This window comes from Syngnathoides biaculeatus, chromosome 9 (genome assembly GCF_019802595.1).
Source record: "Syngnathoides biaculeatus isolate LvHL_M chromosome 9, ASM1980259v1, whole genome shotgun sequence".
NCBI classification, from domain to species: Eukaryota; Metazoa; Chordata; class Actinopteri; order Syngnathiformes; family Syngnathidae; genus Syngnathoides; species Syngnathoides biaculeatus.
This window is the reverse complement of record NC_084648.1, coordinates 9,539,840-9,553,874: the sequence shown is the minus strand read 5'-3', so window position 1 is coordinate 9,553,874 and position 14,035 is coordinate 9,539,840. Positions and strand designations below refer to the sequence as shown.

The following is a 14,035-nucleotide window of genomic DNA, read 5'->3' as shown; positions in this document are numbered from 1 at the left end:
GTGAGTGCAACTGTTTTTAAATCGCTCCCGTGGTCGTTAGCGTCGCCATTGAAGCGCATCGCCGTGTTGCCGAACGAGGTGAACGGCGAGAATGTTCCCGCCGAACGAATGAGCGTTACAAAACCCCTCACAAGACGTCAACACCGCTTCATCGCGACGTTTTATTGATTTACGAGCCAACCTACGTACGTCTAATAACGCGGCCGGCTCAGGTGTAGAATCAATAATGGATGTTGTTTCCATCGGAGCTGACAGGTTGCGGGTCACGTGACGCCGTCTGTGTAGTGGATCCACTAAGCTCAGCTCAGCCAATCGGTGGGGGGCGTGGCCTTTGCATGTACCTGGCAGGTGACGTCACCAAGGAACACATTATTATAACACTCATTATTTTCAGAGAACCGCAGTGCAAAGAAAATAACTACAACTAAAACGAAAGTGAGTGTGAATTGGTTGTCTCCATGTGTCCTGCGATTGGCCGGCGACCAGTTCAGGGTGCGCCCCGCATCCTCACGGGCCGAATTGGACACCCTGATGGTCTGGTTCTGGGCCACGGGCTGTACGTCTGGCATAAATCATTCTAACAGTGTAATCTGGGAGATTTATTGTTAAATTTACATCCGTGTCGTTGTAGTGACGCTGCACCCCGTCGCCATGGTGACCAAAAAAGTCCGAACGGAGTACATGAAGAAGTTCCGGGAGCCCAAGTGGGAGACCTTCTCCAAATGCTATGAGGACTCGCTCAAGTACCGCCTGACCCGGCGGGTTATGGAGCACTCGCATAAGCCCTGGTTCTGGGAGGGCTGGGAGGCCGGGTCCGTGCTGTCCAGCGGCTGGTCCACGCCGAGGTCCGCGCCCCGGCCCGGAAGCAACAGGGTGGCGCCGTCGCCCGCCGCGGACGAGCCGAGGGCCAGTCCCGATGCCAGGCCGCCGTCGGACCGGGGGGAGGAGGAGGCGGCAACCGAAGTGGCTGAGGTCGATCCTGCAGAACCAGAAGGTGATAAAACTGGTAAGGGGGGTTATGGCAAATAATTGGGAATTGTGGGTAATATACTGGGATGCCATCATATTCAAGCATAAGTGTTATTTTTATGGAATGCAATCAACAAACGTAGAAAATGATTATTTGTTATTCTTTATGGGTACATCTCTTACGATGAAAGTTTTCAAATGCTAGGCCATAATATGAATATTTCATAGCAGTCCAATGCAAATGTAATTTTCACCTGTCGGTAAATGGTGGTGGCCCGCTGAAAACCATTTTTTTCCCCCCATACAAAGTGTGGAAAAATTCCTTGTGACTTGCCTCTGCTCACTGAACCTGACTTGGACCTTTTGATCGTGTGATGCTCCCGTTTTTCTCTAAAAATGTTGAGGTTCCTGCGGCTCATTGTTGCCATGCCAACCACGACGGCGGCGCTTCTGCGTTTCCACATTCTGCACAGCACAATGTGAATTATTTGGCGTGTGACTGAAGGAGCATCAGTTAATTCATTAATTAATTGATTGGTTGGTTGGTTTTGGGGCGGCACGGTAAATCAGCTGGTAAAGCGTTCGCCTCACAGTTCTGAGGTCCCGGGTTCAATCCCAGACCCGCCTGTGTGGAGTTTGCATGTTTTCCCCGTGCCTGTGTGGGTTTTCTCCAGGCTCTCCAGTTTCCTCCCACATCCCCAAAACATGCAACATTAATTGGACACTCTAAATTGCCCATAGGTGCGATTGTGAGTGCGGCTGTTTGTCTCGATGTGCCCCGCGATTGGACGGTAACCAGTTTAGGGTGTACCCCGCCTCCTGCCCATGGACAGCTGGGATAGGCTCCGGCACGCCCCGCGACCCTCGTGAGGATAAGCGGCAAAGAAAATGGATGGATGAATGAATTTTTGATGTGCCATAGAATGTGCCCGGACGGCAAACGTCACCTCTTCTCCTGTAAACATCAACGGCGCCACTGACGAGTTGGACACTGACGGCGGTCCGCAGGACTCGCCGGACTCCAACGGGGATCCCGGCCAGCCCGCGCCCACACAGAAGCGGCGGCGCCGCCGCCTTCCCCGCTCGAAGCAGAGTGTTCAAGACGCCGATGGCAAACCTCAGCGGGCCAAGAGCCAACCGCCGTCAGGAGGTAGCACGGACGACCCGTGGACCCGCTGCAACGACGCACATTCCAGGAAAGCCACGACGCCCGCCAACGTGAGTGCTCGGCTGCGCTAATGCTAAGCAGTTAGCGTTCAATCAGCGTGATTGAATGATCCAATTGAACAAACCCTTACAGAGCGAGCGCTGCAACGCGTGCGTCCAGACCACAACGCGTCCCCCCGACAAGCGCTCGGCCGCCTCGGATCGTCGACGCGCTCGGTCGGCGGACCTGGACAAGCTGAGGGAGTCGCCGCGGAGTCAGGTGACGGCGGCGGACGAGCGCTGGGTGACGGAGTACATGCGCTGCTTCTCCGCGCGGCTCAGGTAGAGCAGGCCACGCCTCTGAAAAAAAAAATTAAAAATACTGTCAATTGGAGGTCATGTGTTTGGATGGAACTGTCTGAGCAGGAACTTGTCTTTTTCAAAAAGTCTGAAGCACATTCGTACTCCAGTTTCCTCCCACATCCCCAAAACAGACACGTGGTGGGTTAATTGAAGACTCGAAATTGCCCAAAGGTGTGATTGCGACTGTTGTTTGTCTCTATGTGCCCTGTGATTGGCTGGCAACTAGTTTCAGGGTGTACCTCGCCTCCTGCCCCTTGACAACTGGGATAGGCTCAAGTACTCCCGCGACCCTTGTGAGGATAAGCGGCTCAGAAAATTGATTTAATTTTTATTACTGTGCTAATTTTTAGAGGGAAATTCAATAAAAATCAGTTTAAAAATAGCCACATACTGTAGGTATTAAAGATAACCAATTTGGTATTAGTTATTAATAAAAGGATTATCACTATATAGATTTACTGCATTTATTTATTATTAAGAGGAAATTTTATTCACACAAAGTCCCTGAATAACATTTAAAAAGAACATGGGAAGAATTTAAAAATATATATTTTTGTATTGTACAATTTAAAATCAAGAGCAATAAATAATTGACATATATATTACAATGGTTTTAAAAAAAGATATTGTACTCCTGATTCTATGATGGAAATTTAAATTAGTATATCTTTTTTTTTTGTGTGTGCAAATTTTAATCCCTGAAGTGAAAATTGTGTGCGCACTGATGCTGCCGTCCAAACTATGCAAACACACCTCGAATATGCTGGACTCATTTATGAATCATGATTGTGTGACGAGACTACTGTATTGTACTATTTATGCACTGCATATTTAATGTTTTAGATGTGAACTTACAAGGTCACGTTGGTAAAAAGCTTTTAACTGAAAGTACTGCGAATGATCACTTCATGTAAATGTAAAGAATGTTTCTAACAACACATGAAATATTTAAAAAAAAAAAAAAAATTGCATGTCCATTTGGACAGTTTGTACTCGTGGTGAGCGCGAATGTGGCACCAATAACCGAACAGGGAATACACCCCCCACACTCATGTTTACAGTATTTTGACACTGCGTCACTTGACTTTTGATGTTATTACAAAGTTGTGAATAAAACATTTCAACAAATCCACCATTTGCTTTATTAAAACACATTCAATAGCATCCATTTCAAAAGTTCATACATCCAACAGGTGGAAAAATAAAAATGCGCTTACCAACAGTGTTAACAATAAGCTTACTTTTATAGTCCAAACATTCTCTGCAAAAAAGAGAATGAATTAAAAAAAAAAAAAAGAAGAAAAATTCACGGCAGTCCCGCCGCCAGGATGCTGCCGACCAGGGTGCGATCCTTTAGAGCGTTTTCCACCGCCTGCTCTTCGATTTTCAGGAACACCTGCAACCACACGCAGGAAGTCAACCACCGTAATACCCGACCTCCAGAGCGCACCTGGTTATAAACCTCACCTGGTACATTTGAAAAAGGAAATACCATTTGGTACATACTGTACGTACGCCGCAGCCGACAAGTGCCCACATTGAAACACGAGATATTAAAGAAAGACACACAGAGAGTTTAACGCTAGCACCGCCGCACTAACGCTAGTGTTAAACGCTAGAGACTGGTGGAATATATGTGCCGAGGAAGTGATTTTTTTTTTACCTGTCCGACCCTGCCGTGTCTCAGTGATTTTTATAACCTGTTTTTTTTTTTTTTTTTTTTAAATCAACTTTGTTAGCTCAGCGTTAGCGGCCCTGTTAGCACTGTGCTAGCGTGTTACTGCTGTGTCTCAGTGATTTTCTATAACTGTGTGTATGTGTATATATATATATATATATATATATATATATATATAGACTGGACGACGACAGCCAAGGTAATCAGAGAGACAGGCAGGAGAGAACTTGGTGTGTCTTTTGGTAGGAAAGGGGAGAAGGAGACTTGGTGGTGGAACCCCAAAATACAGGAAGTCATTCAATGAAAGAGATTAGCGAAGAAGAAGTGGGACACAGAGAGGACTGAGGAGAGGCGAAAGGAGTACATCGAGATGCGACGGAGGGCAAACGTAGGGTTGGCAAAGGCTAAACAAGAGGCATATGAAGACATGTACACCAGGTTGGACACGAAAGAAGGAGAAAAGGATCTCTACAGGTTGGCCAGACAGAGGGATAGAGATGGGAAGGATGTGCAGCAGGTTAGGGTGATTAAGGATAGAGATGGAAATGTGTTGACTGGTGCCGGTAGTGTGCTAAATAGATGGAAAGAATACTTTGAGAAGTTGATGAATGAAGAAAATGAGAGAGAAGGAAGAGTTGAAGAGGCAAGAGTGAAGGACCAGGAAGTGGAAATGATTACTAAGGGGGAAGTCAGAAAGGCACTACAAAGGATGAAAACTGGAAAGGCAGTTGGTCCTGATGACATACCGGTAGAGGTATGGAAGCAATTTGGAGAGATGGCTGTGGAGTTTTTGACCAACTTATTCAACAGAATACTAGCGGGCGAAAAGATGCCTGAAGAATGGCGGAAAAGTTTTCTAGTTCCCATTTTTAAGAACAAAGGGGATGTTCAGAGCTGTGGGAACTATAGAGGAATAAAGTTGATGAGCCACACAATGAAGTTATGGGAAAGAGTAGTGGAGGCTAGACTCAGGACAGAAGTAAGTATCTGCGAGCAACAGTATGGTTTCATGCCTAGAAAGAGTACCACAGATGCATTATTTGCCTTGAGGATGCTCGTGGAAAAGTACAGAGAAGGTCAGAAGGAGCTACATTGTGTCTTTGCGGATCTAGAGAAAGCCTATGACAGAGTACCAAGAGAGGAACTGTGGTACTGCGTGCGTAAGTCTGGTGTGGCAGAGAAGTATGTTAAAATAGTACAGGACATGTATGATGGCAGGAGAACAATGGTGAGGTGTGCCTTAGGTGTGACAGAGGAATTTAAGGTGGAGGTGGGACTGCATCAGGGATCAGCTCTGAGCCCCTTCCTGTTTGCAGTGGTAATGGATAGGCTGACAGATGAGGTTAGACTGGAATCCCCCTTGGACCATGATGTTCGCAGATGATATTGTGATATGCAGTGAAAGCAGTGAGCAGGCGGAGGAACAATTCGAAAGATGGAGGCACGCACTGGAAAGGAGAGGAATGAAGATTAGCCGAAGTAAAACAGAATATATGTGCGTTACCGAGAAAAGTGGAGGGGGAAGAGTGAGGCTACAGGGAGAAGAGATAGCGAGGGTGGACGACTTCAAATACTTGGGGTCAACAATACAGAGCAATGGAGAGTGTGGTCAGGAAGTGAATAAACTGGTCCAAGCAGGTTGGAACAGCTGGCGGAAGGTGTCTGGTGTGTTATGTGACAGAAGAGTATCCGCCATGATGAAGGGCAAAGTTTACAAAACAGTGGTGAGGCCGGCCATGATGTACGGATTTGAGACGGTGGCCCTGAAGAAACAACAGGAAGCAGAACTGGAGTTGGCAGAAATGAAGATGTTGAGGTTCTCGCTCGGAGTGAGCAGGTTGGATAGGATTAGAAATGAGCTCATTAGAGGGACAGCCAAAGTTGGAGGTTTTGGAGACAAGATTCAAGAGAGTAGACTTCGATGGTTTTGAAATGTTCAGAGGTGAGAGTGAGTATATTGGTAGAAGTGTGCTGAGGATGGAGCTGCCAGGCAAAAGAGCGAGAGGAAGACCAAAGAAAAGGTTGATGGATGTTGTGAGGGAAGACATGAGGGCAGTTGGGGTTAGAGAGGAAGATGCAGAAGATAGGCTAAGATGGCAAAAGATGACACGCTGTGGCGACCCCTAACGGGACAAGCCGAAAGGAAAAGTATATTTTATATATATATATATATATATATAATATATATATATATATATATATATTTTTTTTTTAATCGACCGTTAGCACTGGGTTAGCGTTTAACGCTAACGCTAACGTTAGCGGCCCTGTTAGCGCTGCGCTAGCGTGTTACTACTGTGTCTCAGTGATTTTTATAACTAATGACTGACTGACTCCGCCCACCCAGCGCTGCGAGCACAGGCGGCTGTGAACCTCGTGGAGCTAAAAACAGCAACAAGCGGAAACAAAGAAAATACATATATATATATATAATATATATATATATCTTTAAAATCAACCCTGTTAGCGCTGCGCTACCGTGTTACTGCTGTGTCTCTGATTTTTATAACCAGTATATACACACACACACATATATATACATATATATATATATATATATATATATATATATATATATATATATATATATATATATATATATATATATATATATATATATATATATATATATTAATCAACCCTGTTAGCGCTAACGTTAGCGTTTACTGCCCATTTAGCGCTGCGCTTGCGTGTTACTGCTGTGTCTGATTTTTATAACCAGTATTTTTTTTTTATTTAATTAAATCGACCTTGTTAGCGTGGCGTTTGGGTTTAACGACAACATTAGCAGCCCTGTTAGCACTGCGCTAGTGTGTTACTGCCGTGTCTCAGTGATTTTTATAACAAGTATTTTTTCCAATCGACCCTGTTAGCGTTTAACACTAACGTTGGCGTTAAACGATAAAGCGTTAAAAAAAAATACTGGTTATAAAAATCACTGAGATACTGCAATAACATGCTACCGCGGCGCTAACAGGGCCACCAACATTAGCATTAAACGCTAACACCGTGGTAACGGCCAATGTAAAATAAATCACAGACACGACAAAACACGCTAGCGCAGCGCCTACAGGGCAGGACCGGGGAAAATCACTTCCTCGGCACATATATTCCACCGGTCTCACGCTTACTCATTCTGCTCGAGTGCCCCCCCTCACGGCCGTTAGGAAAAAAAAATTTGCACAAATTAGCTGCATCACCGCATAAACCGCAGGGTTGAAAGCGTGTGAAAAAAGAAAATTACGGTAAATGCACAGGAAGTGAGGGCGACGACCGACAGGAAGTCAACCTGACCGACACAAAGTGAGTTAGACACGCGTTGCTCGTAGTTTTACCAACAGGTTAACATGGAACTCGTGGCTATGCCGAAAAACGATAACCGTATTTTCCTGACGACAAACAGCTACTTTTTTTTTTTTTTTTTAAGGCACTGTGAACCCTCAAAGCAGAATGTAGCCCGAGACGCATGAACACAAAATATATATTTTTTACTCCATTTCCATTCCCAATTTCGTTGTTGGCACGTTACCTTGGTGAGTCGAGCTTCTTTGGCCTTCTTGAGCCCGAAGACCCCCCGACTCTCCAGGAGCGAGCACAGCGACAAACATTCCGACTGACTGACTCCGCCCACCCGGCGCTGCGAGCACAGGCGGCTGTGAACCTCGTGGAGCTAAAAACAGCAACAACCGGAAACAAACAAAAATCAAATCATCCTTCCCCATTCAAATGAATAGATATTCAATTTATCTGTTCTGGACAGCGCAAAACCGACAATTTGGCCCGGCGGCGGTTCTCTTACCTTCCCGAGGAGCACCTCCTTGCTCTTGCCGTCGCGCACCAGCATGAGCAGACAGCACACCAGAAGTTTCTGCTGGAGCGGGAAACTTTCCCCGCCGTCGCCCGCCCCCGACGCCATGCGGTCGCCGTAGACCTCGGACAGGACGCGCGCCACCTGGGGGACGCCGGCCACCATGCTCGACTCTGAAATCGCGGGAACAAAAACACCACACGCTACTTAAAAGACAACGCACGACGTCAACAATATCGAAGATGAAATTGCAAATAAGGAACACACCACAAACTGAACATGAAGACAAAACCAGAATCTCAAGCACAAGATACAAAGCAAGGACCGATATCAGCCAATTATTTGGTCGGGCCCAAGTGTAAAGTGACGCGGTGACGACTTCAATCGCCATGGCGACTCTGACCTGTAGCCGTGTGATGGTCCGCCTTCTTCCTGTGTTCAGATTCGACCATCTCCACCGCTCGCCTGCCAAAAACACAAAAAATGAAATCAAGCGACCGCTGAACTGACCAATCGGTTCCGAGTGTCCGCGAGGACGAACCTGCAGATGTCCAAAGCCTTCCTGGCGTCTCCCGACACGGCGGAAACTTTACGAGCGCAAAACTGCACGGCCGCTGCGTCCAAAATACCCCCTGCACAAGCCTGACAACAAGGAAAAGAAAAAAAACAACGAGATTTTCTATAGGTTACACATGGCGGATCAACGAGTAGGACCATTGGCCTCACACTTCTGAAGACCGGGGTTCAAACAGGTTCCCGCCTGTGTGGAGTTTACATGTTCTCTCCGTGCCTGGTTGGGTTTTTGTCCAGGCACGCCGGTTTCCTCCCACATCCCAAAAACATGCAACATTAATTTGACACTCTAAATTGCCCATAGGTGTGATTGTGAGTGTGGCTGCCCTGCAATTGGCTGGCCACCAGTTCACGGTGTACCCCGCCTCCTGCCCGTAAACAGCTGGGATAGGCTTCGGCACTCCTCGCGACCCTAGTGAGGATAAGCGACAAAGAAAATGGATCCCCAAAACATGCATTGTAGATTAAATCGGAAGAGTCTATATTGCCTGTACGTGTGTTTGCTAGTGTGAACGCTCGTTTGTTTATATGTGCTTGGCGATAGGCTAGCGTCCATTTCAGAGTATACCCTGCCTCCTGCCCGAATAGCTAGGATAAGCGCCAGTACCACAGAGACCCTCGTGAGGATAAGCGCCAAAGAAAATGCATGGATGGATCCCCAAAACATGCATTGTAGAGTCTAAATTGCCTGTAGGTGTGTTTGCTAGTGTGAACGGTTGTTTATGTGTGGTTGGCGACCAGTTCCGGGTGTGCCCCGCCTGATTATAGCTAGGATAGGCTCCAGCGCCACCGCAACCCTCGTGAGGCTAAGCGGCAAAGAAAAAGGATGGATAGATCCCCAAAACATGCGTTGTAGATTAATCGGAAGAGTCTAAATTGCTCGTAGGTGTGTTTGCTAGTGTGAGCGATTGTTTGTTTTTATGTGCTCGGCGATTGGCTGGTGACCAGTTCCGGGTGTACCCTGCCTCCCGCCCGAATATAGCCGCGATAGGCTCTAGCACCACCGCGACCCTTGTGAGGATAAGCGCCGTGGAAAATGGATGAAAGATTACGCTCGCGCGCAAACACGCAGTATACGTGCGGCGTCAGCATGCGTCGCACGCGGTACCTGCGCGAGTCGGTCTTGCACGATGGCGCCGAGCTGCTCTCTGCTGTACGGCGGGAAGTTGAGCAGCAGGGGGCGACACTGAGCCCTGGCCTGCAGGCGGGGCAGGATGCGGTCCGTCAAGTCCAAAGCGTTGGCGATTCCTACGCAGGCAAAAGCGCACCCAAACACAAACAGAGGGGACAGTTTTCAAGCGGACTTTGTTCCTAAAAAGACACTTTGCTGTAGAATTTAGCATTTAGAAGCTCTAAATTGTCATTTTGACACAGTTGGCAAATCATCATGAAGATGACGAAGATAATGATGATGAAGACGGTGGTGGCATTCGTACCGACGAGACAGAGTCTGGACTTGGGCAGGTGCGGCCACTCAAAGATGGTGTACAGGACGTCCTGGGCTTTGCTGTCCAGCTGGTCCAACTCGTCCAGAACCAACAATCTAAAAACCGACATTTTGGACATCAGACGAAGGCTGTGCAAGATCCACAAATTCGACTTTTTGCCTTTTTTTTTTTTTTTTTGAAACAATCCCAGGTAATTACTGCTTTACTACTGCTAACAGTAACAATTACCGCTAACAGTTTCAATGACTTGCAGGTTTTCGTATTTCGCGGTCTTTCCACGGTCGGTACCGTAGCGTGTACTCACAAAGCGGGTCCGGGCCCGGTCAGGTGCCTCTGCAGACCTTTGCGACCGTCGGGCACTCTCAGCCTGTTGGCCAAAAGTGGGAAAATGCCGCGAGAGCTGCGCAGGCTCATGCAGTTCACCACCAGCGTCTGCACCTGCGACAACTCCTCCTAAACCAGAGGAAGACGTCAAGTTAACACTGACAGTAGGTGGCGCTAGAGTATTATTGTGTGTGTGTTTTTCTTTTAAATGTATGCACTAATTTTACCTTCATGTCGCGCAGGACACAGTTGAGACAGGCCGTCTTTCCGGTCCCGGGAGCCCCGGAGATGTAGAGGCTGCCGGGCCGCCGCCGCACGGCGTTCTCCTCCAGGAAGGTCCGAATGGCGGCGCGCTCCGCTTCTCGGGACAGGAGGCGCTCGGGCACGGCCGTGTGCAGCGCCTGCTTGACGCTCGCCGAGCTGCCCTCTACATAAACAAACAAATAACTCTTATTATGACAGCGAAAGGGGTTCTTTTTTAGGTGTGATCCCCCCCCCCCCCCATATCATATTTCATTTATTGGAAGACAAATTTAGGCGACTTTCTGCAACGGAGTTCAAATTTGGTCAAATGAACAAAGAATTCCGACAACTTCCGGTTAGTCTTGAATTCAAACTAAACGTTCACAAACCAAAACTTACTCTGGGCAACGTGTCGGCACAGCGCCGCCGCCGAGTCGCCGTCGGGGCTCGGCCGGGCCGGGCTTCCGGATTCCCGTCGCCTCGGCGACGAGGCGGCGGCGGGAGAAGACTGCGCCGGGTTGCGACGATCCGGGACGGGAGAGTTTTCGTCAAAGGCCAAACGCCGTGGCGATGACTTCGCCATCCGCGCCGACGCTTTGCTCTGCTTCGGAGGAGACGCCGAGAGAGCGGCGTCCATGTTGAGGGCGTTCTCGGGACCTTTGTAAAAGGGGGGGGGGGGGGAGAGACATATTTTCATACCAAACTTATTATTACACATTAACTCTGAAAGGAAATAGAGAACGAATTATTAATTTTATTGAACCTATGGTGATGTATTGTAAAAATACACATCTTCCCCCAACTCTGCGGGAGCCGTGCAACAATATTTCGCCTTAAAGACTGAAAGTTACATTTTTTTTTTAATAGAAAATTAGTAAAAATGAACAATTTTACCCAAAGAGGAATCACTTATTTCAATATCCATCCATCCATCCATCCATTTTCTTTGCCACTTATCCTCACGAGGGTCGCGGAGAGTGCTGGAGCCTATCCCAGCTTTAAACGGGCAGGAGGCAGGGTACACCCTGAACTGGTCGCCAGCCAATCGGAGGGCACATGGAGACAAACACCCACACTGACAGTCACACCTAGGGGCAATTTAGAGTGTCCACTTAATGTTGCATGTTTTTGGAATGTGGGAGGAAACGGGAGTGCCCGGAGGAAACCCACGCGAGCACCGGGAGAACATGCAAAGTCCACACAGATGTGTCCGGGATCGAACCCCGGACCTCAGAACTGTGAGGCCAACGCTTTACCAGCAACTTCACCGTGTTGCTTATTCCAATAATAATCAGTAAGAATATATATGTCTGTAGGGGTGGATGCAACGCAATGTTAGATTTTTTTTTCTTAAAGTCATGTTTTCTCAAAAATAAAAATAAAATTGAAATTTTATTTGAATCTAGGGATGGGTACCACTAAGATTTTACCAACAATGTTAAGGATATTTCTCTTTAACTGTATTCTTATTGGTATTTTTTAAAAATAACTATCACCACCATTTTTTAAAAATTAATTATTCTTGGCTTGTAACTACAACACCATAATTTTGACCATTTGAGGGCAGCGCGGTGGTCTCAGCTGGTAAAGCGTTGGGTTCAGATTCCTGAGGTCGTGGGTTCAATCCCGGCCCTCCCTGTGTGGAGTTTGCATGTTCTCCCCGTGCCTACCTGGGTTTTCTCCGGGCATTCCGGTTTCCTCCCACATCCCAAGAACATGCAACATTAATCGGACACTCTAAATTGCCCATAGGTGCGATTGTGAGTGCGTCTGTTTGTCTCGATGTGCCCCGCGATTGGACGGTAACCAGTTTAGGGTGTACCCCGCCTCCTGCCCATGGACAGCTAGGATAGGCTCCGGCACGCCCCGCGACCCTCGTGAGGATAAGCGCCAAAGAAAATAGATGGATGACCATTTTAGGGGGCCGGGTGTGGGTTTTGAAGCGGACTCACCCGTGCGTTTCCGCGGGCTGAGGGGAAGCCTCGGAAGTGGCGCCGCATCTGCTCCCCCTGGCGACTGCGGTAATAAGCGGTCCGGGTTCGTCTTGACGGGCTCAGAATTCTCAGACAAGATTCTTTTGGGCTTGGGCGCCACCCTGGCGGATTTGCGCCTGGGGAAGGGCAGGGTGGTCTGCGTGAGACCTTGTGAGCGAGTGCTCGGCATCTCCGAAGCCTGAACAGGAAGTTGAAATACACTTTAAAACATGTATTAAAAAAAAAAAAAATTATGTGCGTGGGGGGTGGGAACCAACTCACAACAAGAGTTATGATCAATCTTAAACAGTTTTAAGTAGATTAAAATTACGCTAGGACTGCTTTTCAAAATGAGATCTGGTCAGGCTAAGAATTAGTTTTAAAAGCGTCTGATTGGTTTTACACCAACCTTTGGTTTCAATCAGATTTAGGTTGAGTTTTAATTGAGTTTGGATTGGGATTAGACAAGAGTTCAAATGTATTTCAATCAGGTTCAGACCATTGATTGAATCAGATTCGGGCTGCGTTTAAAATTTGATTGAATCTACGTTTCAAATGAGTTTTGGTCAGGTTCAGAAAAGGCTTCAAATGAGATTAAATCCGGATTAGGCAGAGTTCCCGAAGAGTGATTAACTGCATTTAAAACGACTTTCAATCAGATTTTGATTGAGTTAACGTGAATCTCAGTGGCCTTTGGATATTTTATTTTTCACCATGAACCTTTTGTTTGGTTTTCTTGGGATAACAAAGTTAGACACATTTTACAATTCATTTTTTTTTTTAAAAATGGACCAGTTTTTACCTTTTATAATTAAATATAGTTTTAGAGCTTTATGTGGTGAAATCGTGCTCACTGGTGAATAATTAAAACGGTATTTCAAACAATGTCATTTTATACTCTCCAGATATTAAATGTTGACATGCATGCTTGGGCAAAACCATTTCGGTTCTAGTTGAAGTTTCATTCATGCGGATTTCCGGTACACAAAAATCATCACTTCTTTACTACAACATGTTGCACGACGGATTCGAACTCGTTTTACAATCTAAAAGGGAATCAATTTACATTCGCTTAGTACACAAAAGGAAAGAATCAAGGAGGAGCAAGTTAAATATTACATTGGACATGGATTTCATTAAATACTTAATATGCAGTGTAGTATTTTACGGCATAACTTTGACGGAGTTGACATTAGATTTGTGGTTACTTAAAAAAATATAACAAACGAATGAACAAAAGAGGAAGGCCCGAAATAAATTTTGTCTTGGCGACAAACAAATGGATGGATTTCCTTGACGTGATCGACAAACACACAAATGTGCTGCTGGTAATTTAAAGTGTTTGTAAGATTACCTTTGAGTGTGCGACGTTAGAGGAAAAAAGTTTCTTGGTCGTTCGGCGATCTGCTGCTCTTCCCTTCTCACGCAATCTGCAAATGCGAATTTTAGCGCCAAATATTATCTGCTCCAGCAGCTGTTTCCGGCCAGCCGTTCACTGATTGGTCCTACG

At 46.6% G+C, this 14,035-nt stretch overlaps 2 protein-coding genes across 3 annotated transcripts; one reads left to right on the top strand and one right to left on the bottom strand.

Annotated features, from left to right (window-relative positions):
* The first annotated feature begins 6 nt into the window (after positions 1-6).
* On the top strand, positions 7-3,536 carry ccsapa (centriole, cilia and spindle-associated protein a). Of its 2 annotated transcripts, XM_061831158.1 has the most exons (5): positions 7-315; positions 395-556; positions 632-1,006; positions 1,892-2,187; positions 2,270-3,536. In XM_061831158.1, exons 1-5 carry the CDS (start codon positions 231-233, stop codon positions 2,459-2,461), a joined length of 1,110 nt encoding a protein of 369 aa, XP_061687142.1. In that variant the 5' UTR covers positions 7-230; the 3' UTR covers positions 2,462-3,536. The 2 variants fall into 2 exon arrangements, with proteins under 2 accessions (XP_061687142.1, XP_061687143.1); XM_061831159.1 differs by having other exon boundaries at positions 7-556.
* A 60-nt stretch (positions 3,537-3,596) lies between these two features.
* Positions 3,597-14,018, bottom strand: cdc6 (cell division cycle 6 homolog (S. cerevisiae)). The gene is made up of 12 exons (XM_061831155.1): positions 13,880-14,018; positions 12,505-12,724; positions 10,952-11,209; positions 10,537-10,736; positions 10,290-10,438; positions 9,974-10,080; positions 9,646-9,785; positions 8,506-8,606; positions 8,368-8,429; positions 7,956-8,137; positions 7,686-7,826; positions 3,597-3,874 (listed from the first exon to the last, which is right to left on the bottom strand). Exons 2-12 carry the CDS (start codon positions 12,713-12,715, stop codon positions 3,785-3,787), a joined length of 1,641 nt encoding a protein of 546 aa, XP_061687139.1. The 5' UTR covers positions 12,716-12,724; positions 13,880-14,018; the 3' UTR covers positions 3,597-3,784.
* Positions 14,019-14,035: the final 17 nt, after the last annotated feature.